The sequence below is a fragment of the Chenopodium album genome, chromosome 26 (genome assembly GCF_948465745.1).
Source record: "Chenopodium album chromosome 26, dcCheAlbu1.1, whole genome shotgun sequence".
Classification (NCBI taxonomy): Eukaryota; Viridiplantae; Streptophyta; class Magnoliopsida; order Caryophyllales; family Amaranthaceae; genus Chenopodium; species Chenopodium album.
This window is the reverse complement of record NC_137859.1, coordinates 33,404,377-33,415,089: the sequence shown is the minus strand read 5'-3', so window position 1 is coordinate 33,415,089 and position 10,713 is coordinate 33,404,377. Positions and strand designations below refer to the sequence as shown.

Sequence of the window (10,713 nt, the reverse complement as noted above, 5' to 3'; positions counted from 1 at the left end):
ACAAAACAAAAGTCTTATCTCAAGAAAAATTTCTTAATTAGTGCATAATCGACCATCATTTGAAGATAGTTTTATTACTTGTAAACTTGAAATTTCTTCTCTAATAAGCAATCCCCATGCATGCAAGTGTCATATCCCTTGCTTATGGTACTATTTTATACCAAAATAAAAGAAACATACTTTGTAGTTTGAGAAAAATAAAGAAATATACTCGTTCAATTAAGGGGAAAAATAGGAAAAAAAGTAAAGCGATAAATAGGAAAAAAAATATAATCTTCCTATATTTACATTAACAAATAAATGAGTAGCAATTATTCAATGTGTCTAAATTAAAGCCTAACCTAATTACTAAAGTTTACAATCTGGATCAGAAATAAGGCTAGTCAACCAAATTGAATCGGATATTATAGCCTGATCATCTTCATTCCTATGCCATGTCCATTGAGCATGAGTTGAGTTAACAACTTGTAATTGTCCATGCCCAAAACTCGCTTCTCTGAAAAGGGAGATGTCTGGCTTTGGATCGGTATACCTGTGGAAATATTCATTTTTAATAAAATACGATCACCAAAAAGCAAAAGGAAATAGGAAAATACAATATCTACCGTATATATAACTATATATACATGTATTTGGTAGTGTACATATAGTGTGCATGCATTAGTACCTCTCGTGACTTGTGAGGAGGGCATATGAGCATATCGTCCTAATGTTTTTTTTTTTAACTTACATTTAAAAATATAGCGTGCATGCGTTAGGGTGTGTTCTATTCACCTGATTTTCGCTGATCTGAACTTATCTTAACTTACCTGAACTTATCTGAACTTATTAGATCTTATTAAAACTTATTTTAGATGTAATTTGTACTTGGTTAACCCTTATTAGAACTTATTAGACATGATCTGAACTTATCTGAACTTATCTTAACTTAACTGAACTTATTACACCTGAAATAAGTGAAAATAAGGTGAACAGAACAGACATTTACATGGACCATTAAGGGTCTGTTCTCTTACGTTGAAATTCAGTTCAGTTCAATTCAGTTCAGTTCAGCTCAGCTCAGTTGAGTTGAGTTCAGTTCAGCTCCTAATTTCCTTCTCTTATAAAATATTCATTTCAGTTCAGTTCAGTTGAATTCATTTCAGTTCAGTTCAATTCAGTTCAGCTGAGTTCAGTCAATGAGAACAGGCCCTAAGTTGTGCCTTAATTGCGTTTTATAATCAAGTCACTCAAGTGTACAATAGAAATTGCACTATTTTATCCAGAGTACGTAGCGTGCTTGAACAAAACACTTTCATATGTTTTAGATAATTAGTTCATCAATAGGGTTCATAATATAGTTTCTAGCTTGTCGTTTGACAATCAAGGACCAAATTAAAGATACTCTTGGCTAACCGTGATTTGATTCCAAAACATGAATTTTGTTATGGATGATTGACTTTCTATCTTCTTCAAGCATAAGTAGTTATTTAAATAAGTAAAATGAACTGAATCATATAAACATAAATTAAGATATGATTAGGAACATACTTTGTGGCAAGGCCTTCGCGATTGCCTCCATCACCTATAGTGATGTACACCGGACCACACTTGTTTGCTGTTCCGTTGTAAACACGAGTCTGTTTTTAATAATTGAAGTGCAAACACCGTTAAAGATGAACAAAGATCGAACATATTAAACCAACGTGTGAAGTAGTATTATTAAACATGTTCATTTTCAATTATTTCAAGCTCGATAAAACCTAAATGTGGCTAAATAATCAACTTTAAGACTTTTTGGGTCGATAAAACTAAGATTTTTGGACGTGTATAATACTAGTTCTATGTCAAACAATGTCGTTTTATATATAAAACATACAAGTATAAAAGAAAATAAGAGAAAAATTGACTTACAAAGCGCTCATAAGCGTGTACATGGCCAGCAAAAGCAACATCAACCCTTGCATCGTAAAGTAATTGCTCCATGGCCTGTTTCATAGCAACGGACTCATACTCACCCGAGTGAGCCTCATTGGTATTGTACCAAGGTGCATGAAATAGCACCACAACCCACGGTGTCTTCTTCCTATCAATCTTCTTTAAGTCACCCTCGAGCCATGTATATTGGCTCGAGCCTTGATCAAAGTCGGTATAGGACCCAAGCATGATGACATGAACCTCACTTGCAACATCAAAGGAATAGTATAGGTTTGAAGTAGAGCCACTCTCCTCGAAAGGCATGTGCCATCGCGCATTGTAGGCAGTGAAGGGAGTTTTGTGGACTACCGGCATCTTTTCAACCTCGTGGTTGCCAATGGTCACCATCCAAGGCCTTTGGCTAGCCAAGGGTTCTACTAGGCCGCCAAATGAGTCCCAATAAGGTTGCCAAAAGTCTGCGTAAGACAAGTCTCCTGGCAATAATAGCATGTCATACTTCGCTTGTGATATGTGTTGGAGTGTTGATTCTGTCCATCCTGTTTGCCCAAAATCACCTATATACGTCAATTAGTACAAAAATTGATTAGATTTCATTGTTTTGGGGTAAAAAAGAAAAATACTTGTACATAAATTAAGTTAGTGTCTGTTCTCATTGACTGAACTAAGCTGAACTGAAATGAATATTTTATAAAAGAAGGAAATTAGGAGCTGAGTTGAGCTGAGCTGAACGGAACTGAACTGAACTGAATTTCAACGTATGAAAATAGACTCTTAATTGAACTTTCAAGTTTTGAGATCGAAAAAGCTCTAGCCTTAGACTAAGTAGAGATCGGATGTAACATGTAAGTGTAACTTGTAATAAGCTTACTCATAAAAGTCATAATGTACATGTAAACAAACTAAATATAATTTTTTTTTCAATAGTTCATGCATATTGTATGACTGTACATACGTGTCCAAATGTTCAGTAGTACAATTTTATCATGTATCTGACTTAAATCTATCTATGTGTGGTATGTAACAGCAGCATGTTCAAAGGCATATATTAATACTATGATAAGAATAATAATGTACCTATAACAACGAAATTGATGGGCAATTGAGCAGGGGCAGTCTTAAAATTGAACTCGCGAGAAGCATCTTCACTACAACGGTAGTAGTAGACTGTATTAGGCTCTAGAGGGCCGACGACAACCTCGTGGATTTGGCCGGACTTGTAAAGAGCATACTTGTAGGTTGAAGCACTCCCATCAACAGAATTATTGTATGAACCAGATGAGAGACCATAGTCTACTTTAGAAGGAGCTGAATCACGAGTGATCCATGTTATTCTCATTTGGTCTGTTCCCACCTTGGAGATATGTACCTATAACAAATAAGTAACAACATTACAACAAGTAACCCTTGAATAAGTAATCCCTGACCGATTGAGTAACCCTTGACTAAGTTTCCCACGATCACTGACCAACCGAGTAACCCCTGAATAAATAACTTCTAAATAAGTATTTTCGGTTACACGGTATGGCCAGCCACATATAAAAATTTGTGATTTGCTTATAGTCACAAAGTTTTTTTTTTTTTTTTTTAAAAAATTTTTATTATTATTTTTATACTACGTAATTGAAAACTCAATTTCATTTTTTTATTTTTATTTTTTATTAATAAAACATTAAATCCAAGCAAAATTCCAGCCCTATCAAAGATTTCTTGCATATAAAATGCACAAACATATAGGGGTGTAATTTAATGCGCGATACACTTCTTATTATTAGTTTGACATATTTAGTAATTTTTGATTTCTTATCACTAATTGTAAGGGCCTGTTCACATTTACTTAATTTCAGTTCAGTTCAGCTTCAATCAGTTCAGTTCAGTTCAGCTCCAATCAGTTCAGTTCAGTTCAGCTCCTAATTTCCCTCTCTCATAAAATATTCATTTCAGCTCAATTCAGTTCAGTTCAGCTCTAATCAGTTTAGTTCAGTTCAGTTCAGCTCCAATCAGTTCAGTTCAGTCTAGCTCAGTTCAGTAAATGTGAACAGGCCCTAAGTCAAATTTTCAAAAATGTGATCGTACATTATTAACAATATCATAAGTATCAATTAATTAAATTAATTATAGTCTCCATTCAAAAAAAAAAAAAAAAATTAATTATAGTCTAATGACATCAAAATCCCTATATGTTATTGAATTCTATGAATTTGACACGCATAATAAGTAGTCAATGTAAATATATTTTACACAATTTCACAATATCTACTACCTCCGTTTTCTATCATTGCAACAATTAGACATTTTTAACTCACATGTTATGTTAAATCATTACAATATTAAGAAATGAAGGTAGAATATATATATTTTTTTTAATGCAGTTGAGTACACCTAGCTAGACAGTAACGATAATTATGAATTTAAACCATGAAATCCAACTGGATGTTGACTAACTTTGAGGTGAGTTGTGTCCTGTAACTTTCGTGTGACACTCCAAAATGTGCAATAAAGGATCTAGCAAACTATGCCAGAATAGTATAATAATTCAAGGACACGTACTCGCTAGTTGTTTTATCCAATCTAAAACAACAGAGAATAGTGCATGTATTTGCCTCAAATTTTGCATTTCACATTTAACCTTAATTCCAGGTTTACGCTGCTAATTATGCTCAAAATAGATTTCTTCACATATACATTCATTTAGACTTTGATTATAGGATTTACTTGACTTATATTGTACGCCTTTTTGTACAGTTTTTATTACCTAAACCACTCCCTTATCAATTATTTTAAAGCTCACGATTCATGTATACAGCCGGATGTTGGAAGTTCTTGATGTTAAACAAAGAAAGTCACATTAATGATTAATTGTGTGTGGCTGTTGAGATTGCTCTTAATAGCCGGTAATTATGCTCCCTTGAATTACCCTTTTATTAGCTCTTTTAATGGCTAGTTAATGTTGATTAAGTATGGCATTTATGCCTTTAATGGCTGATGGTTTTACCCATTGTTGCTGGCTTCCTTTTCACACCTTCCTATGCTTTATAAGCTATGCTCCAACCTCTTAAAACATACATACATATATTCATGTTTCTTTGCTTCCATAAGACACACAAAAATCAGCTATCTTTTACCCTCTCTAAATTTATCCCTTCGGTTTTTGGGCAAGTATTCTGGTTCCAGTCGGGTTTGTGAGTGCACACAAATTCCGGCGCTGTGCTTATCCTGGAGGGCGACCGCTTGATGTCTACTGCACCCGGGTAGCGCGGAATCGTCTTTTAGGTCAGTGGTTTACCACGACGCGGCAATTATCAATTGGTCTACACAACATTGAGATAAGTACTTTCGTTTAATTTGCTTATCTACTAACAATCTAAAAGACGAATGATATAATTTCTAAATATTTGAATTTTTGATATGTGAAATTTAGACAATGTTGTGATTTGATTTATTCTGATTATTAAGATATTTTAGTCAAGAATATATCTTTGTATATATTTCGGTTACTTGATTATAGCCTAGAATATTTTTGTAATTAGTTGTTGCCTAAAATGTAGCTATGTTAGTAGCCTGTGATAAGCTTGGTAGATTGCATATATTGTCAATAGTGCAAAGGATATCACTCACGGAATATAATTCTAATATGGTATCCGTTAGTTATGATGTGGTTTTGTTTGGAGCAATCTTTTGTTGTGTATGTGATTAGTCATATTACTATTGTAATGATGAATGATTTCATGGAATTTATTAAATTGATGTTTATACATTACCGTGAGAAGGCCTATAATGTGAATGTATTATGGAAAGTTTGGTTTTGATTTCACCGTCTCGACTTTTCTCAAAAAAGTTTTCCGTGAACTGATCCCATAATTTGTTTCCTTAATTTACTCAATGGATACTTAAACTAGGAAATGAATTATCCTAGGCTATAAACTAGGAATTGTTATAATTGTGATTTGTGATCTATTACTCCGTATTGTTTTTATATGTTGGCTATGTGTCTTATAAGCTTTAGTTTATTTGTACATGGTTTTGCCTAATTTTAATTAGTGGGTAATTTTGTGTTTTCAATAATTTATTGCATTTGTGCAATATCATGCTTGATATTTTTCGATTCTTATATGTATGAGTTGGTTTTTCAAGTTGATGCATTGTCTAATGGGAAATATTGTTATCATTAACTTGTTATTTTACACGCTCAAGTTGATTGAGTTACACGATATTTTAGAATCTTTGTTTTGTATTGGGCTTAATGTTCTCATATTTTGCATCTCTTAATTGGATTGATTTTGTTTACATATGTTATCGTGTGTATCCTAAACTTTGATTTGCATATTGGTTTAGTCCAATTACAAAGATTTATCTTCTTTGTAGTTATTATTTTCTAATACCTTTTCAAAAATTCTTGAGATAAATTTTAGGACTAGGTTCTTACTCGCGGATTTTCGGGAGCAGTCCCAAAGATGACCCCCGATCAAAGGTCATCCTTGGTCGGTTTGGGCTGAAATTTTGGGAGTATGTTTGGGACACATGAGGCTTATTTTTCAACGGTTGGATTCTCACTATCTGCTCAGATTAGGGAGTTATGATGACATCTTAAGGCCCTTATTTACAACAAGGATGGTTGGACATCTCATAGAGGTTTCACACATGTCACTTGATTTAATTCAAGGGAGGTTCATTCTAAACCAAGTCTCATGTTATTATGTTTATCATTTGGTTTAATCCCTAGTAATCATCTTAACAGATATATGCTTTTGTGAGTATTGACAAAGAATGTTCAATTTGTCAACTAAATATTTGTTGAATGATTAATAGAAAGTAAAAGTTATAATTTCGATATTTATGAGTATGACTTTATATTGCATATAATCAGTTACCTTTAATTTGTTGGTTTTACATTTTGTGGAGTAACTTGTTATTCAGTAGGATGCTTTTGAGCAATGTTTTAACATTTTTTTTTGAGGTGCATGTATGTACTCCGGGTACTACTTTTATCATGATTCATGTATGTGTTGAGTATGGAGTTGAGATGTACTATATATGTCAATTGCTTGAATCCATGATATGAAATACTCGTATTTAGAAGCTTTGTTCATAACTCATTTGATTCATTACCTTATTTTTCGGTATTTCATTAACATGTGTAAAATATATAATTCTCAAACTAGTTGAGTTTTGTAAAGGGAAATTATGTGATAATCTTTCTGCAAGGATATTATATGACTTTCTCTTTGGAGAATTTTCAAGTGAAGTTTTTTTGGGAATTAGACTACATTTTTTCAATTTTTATGATGACACATGTTACCGCCTATGACTCTTTATTGTGTTATAGTTCTTTATGAATATTGCATGAATAATTTGTAAATGCCTTGAATTTTATATGGTGGCTTGGGAGTTAATATTTTGAGGTGTTGTTGAATTATTATCTTTGATTAATTCAATGTTTCAAATATCTCTGCTCTTGTCCACTTTATATGTTATTATACCCAGTGTTATGACATAGTTGTGGTTTTTTTTTTCCCAACCATGTATTTGTTTATGCTCTATTTTGGTATTTGAACCTTGTCCTTTCATGTGGGGGTTCATGTTTTATAAACTTATGCGTTTTCTTTATAAGAAATCTATGTTAATAAAGACCCCATGTGATTTTTGGACGGAGGTTTTTATATCCAAATATTTCATTCATTGAGAATGTGGGTGCATTGGTAAGGGTTTTGAATCGGACTTTGTTGTCCAATGTGGGGGAAGTAATAAAGAATCGGTGTTGGACTCAAAGTCTTGCTTAGTTTTTGCTTGATAAATTGCATATCCTAATTGATTCTTTATTGAATAAATTGTATTTGAGCATATATGTGTATTATTACTATGTTTCAAGTGGTTGGATATCCAAGCTGGATTACTTGAATCTAGTAGGAATGAGTGACATTAATGTTAGAATTTTATATTGTTTAATGCAAAGCCTAAAAGTGGTTAATTGAGCTAGAGATGGTTTATGATTGAGTTTTCCTTACAAGTTTGTTTTGGTATCTCTATGTCTTTAGAGTATTAACTTTAAATTAGTGGAATATCATGAGTGATTGTTTTCATGGAAGAAGTCCTTGATTATGAGTTAGGTTATGTCTAACTATGTGTAGAATTCTACAATCTTTTCCTTAGGATTGTAATGCTTGATGTTTCTTCTATGGATTTTGTTGTTAATACATTTGAGTTTTGCTGAAAGTTTTTAAGGCTAAACTTGTGATTTAGATGAGTCATTGCTCAGATAAGTTTTTTTTTAATTTATTAATTATATGGGAGAAATTTGTGTCCGTTTAGTAGTCTTATGTTTCTTGGGAACTATTCTTAATCTGACATTGCTTTTTATGTAAGTAGATTAAGCAAGTATACTCTTAACTCGAGCAATGATCATTAGATAGTTTTGAGAAGGATGCATAAGTACTTGAAAAGTACAAAAGATAAGAGTTTGCACTATTGCAAGAATTTTCCATGAGGTCTTGATGTTCGACAATGATTTCAAACTCAAGTGGTTATGTTTGCACCACTAAGTGGTGGAGCTATGTTTTGGAAATTGTGCAAAGCAACCTTGTTTTGCTATGTTTGTTTTGGAATAATCTAAATTTATTGCTCTTGAATTGACAGGTTATTATGAGGCAAGATGGTCAAGAGTATATGGCTCTTATGAGCAAATGTGCTTGCAAATATCCCATTGTAGGGGAATTCGTTGTGATTTGCAAGTTGAAGTTACTTTTGATTGAACCATGCCTATAATGGTTGATGTCAGAGATAAATTGTCGAATAGGGTGATATCACTAGACTAGAAAAAGTCTAAAAGGAATGTTACGGATCCGTTAACTAATAAAGGCCTTGTACAAAACTAGTTTTGGTAACATCGGAAGGGATGGGACTAAAGCCCAAAGTATGAATTACAAGTAATCAACTCCTACTCATCATGAGTTCAAAGGGGAACATTATGGAATAATTCGGAAGCACAAAATTTTATTTTGTCCATCCCTAGATGTTTGATGTGTGCTTGCTACAAATGGAAAGAGGTTGAGCATATGGCTCTTAATGAACCCATATCCATATTTTTGGTGGTGTGATGTAGCTCACACTTGATGGGATTCACCTACTTAGGTGTGGAAGTGTGGCCGCTTCCTATGAGTATTGGGTGGGCTAATACTCTAGAGCACCTATGAGCATCCAGGCTGGACGTATGGCCAGTATAATGCGTCACTTTTATTCGCGGAATTTCAGAATATTATACATGTTCAATTGTGTGGCTCAATGTGACGGGTCCCTAACTCCCTATTAAGTTCAAGACGAAGGTCACTTGGTAGGTGAGGGATCATAGCTTGATGTCCACTATGTGTTAATTCAAGTCGCGAGACATTGACACTTATGCAATTGTTTTGTTTTGCCCAAAACCAATTTTCTTTCTTTCTTTTCACATCTTCGAACCTGTGGGGGATTGTTGGAAGTTCTTGATGTTAAACAAAGAAAGTCACATTAATGATTAATTGTGTGTGGCTGTTGAGATTGCTCTTAATAGCCGGTAATTATGCTCCCTTGAATTACCCTTTTATTAGCTCTTTTAATGGCTAGTTAATGTTGATTAAGTATGGCATTTATGCCTTTAATGGCTGATGGTTTTACCCATTGTTGTTGGCTTCCTTTTCACACCTTCCTATGCTTTATAAGCTATGCTCCAACCTCTTAAAACATACATACATATATTCATGTTTCTTTGCTTCCATAAGACACACAAAAATCAGCTATCTTTTACCCTCTCTAAATTTATCCCTTCGGTTTTTGGGCAAGTATTCTGGTTCCAGTCGGGTTTGTGAGTGCACACAAATTCCGGCGCTGTGCTTATCCTGGAGGGCGACCGCTTGATGTCTACTGCACCCGGGTAGCGCGGAATCGTCTTTTAGGTCAGTGGTTTACCACGACGCGGCAATTATCAATTGGTCTACACAACATTGAGATAAGTACTTTCGTTTAATTTGCTTATCTACTAACACCGGAGTACTATTTTGAAATGTTCGAAAAATTCTATAACATAATTTAAAAATTAAATAAAACTTTATGAATTAGAAATTAGAGTTTCAATAGTATCTAATACGAAGTATAATGAATGGAGTGGTAGAATGAGAATAGATAGGAGATTGTTTTGATTCTTTTGACCAATAATTACATGAATTGAAGTTGAATATATTACTGTACATACTAATTATTTTCTCAAAAAAGCACAAATAGTTTTGTTGTTTTGTTATATACCCCAAAATATCTCAAAATTTTGTTTTATATATTGGCTTATATCACAACTTGATTACTTGACCATTTTTATCAACCAAACAATAACTTTAGAGGCTTTTTAAAGAAAAAAGTATGAGAAATTCAATTCAGTTTACCACCATTTAAGTTTAATTCTGTGTTCTTAAGTACATTATCATACATGTTTTCATATATATGTAGATTGTAAAAGTACACACTTAACAATTTGATGTTGCTTATCTTAATCCATGCAACATAATTAAATTAATTTAATTCTCTACACTTAAACAACATTACGTAAGGAAATTCAAACTTTTTATTGTATAATAACTCCATTTGCTAATATACACCATAATAAATGTTAAACACACAATCAATTAAAAATATGTCAATGTATTCGTCAAAACATGCAATAAGATGGGGGAATAAAGAATAGGGGCCGAGGTGCGGTGTATACCTGCTGAGGAGTGGTGGAGCCATAAGAATCGTCCGACGTTATCGACAGTGCTTCTCGTGGTGGTGGACGGGTGT

The 10,713-nt window shown here is 33.3% G+C and overlaps 1 protein-coding gene across 1 annotated transcript; it reads right to left on the bottom strand.

The window, feature by feature from the left end:
* Positions 1 to 348: 348 nt before the first annotated feature.
* LOC145616388 (putative purple acid phosphatase 20) lies at positions 349 to 10,713 on the bottom strand. Its single transcript, XM_081671100.1, has 5 exons — positions 10,640 to 10,713; positions 2,992 to 3,283; positions 1,894 to 2,471; positions 1,531 to 1,619; positions 349 to 532 (listed from the first exon to the last, which is right to left on the bottom strand). The coding sequence occupies exons 2-5, from the start codon at positions 3,251 to 3,253 to the stop codon at positions 349 to 351; spliced, it is 1,113 nt and encodes a 370-aa protein (XP_081527226.1). The 5' UTR covers positions 3,254 to 3,283; positions 10,640 to 10,713.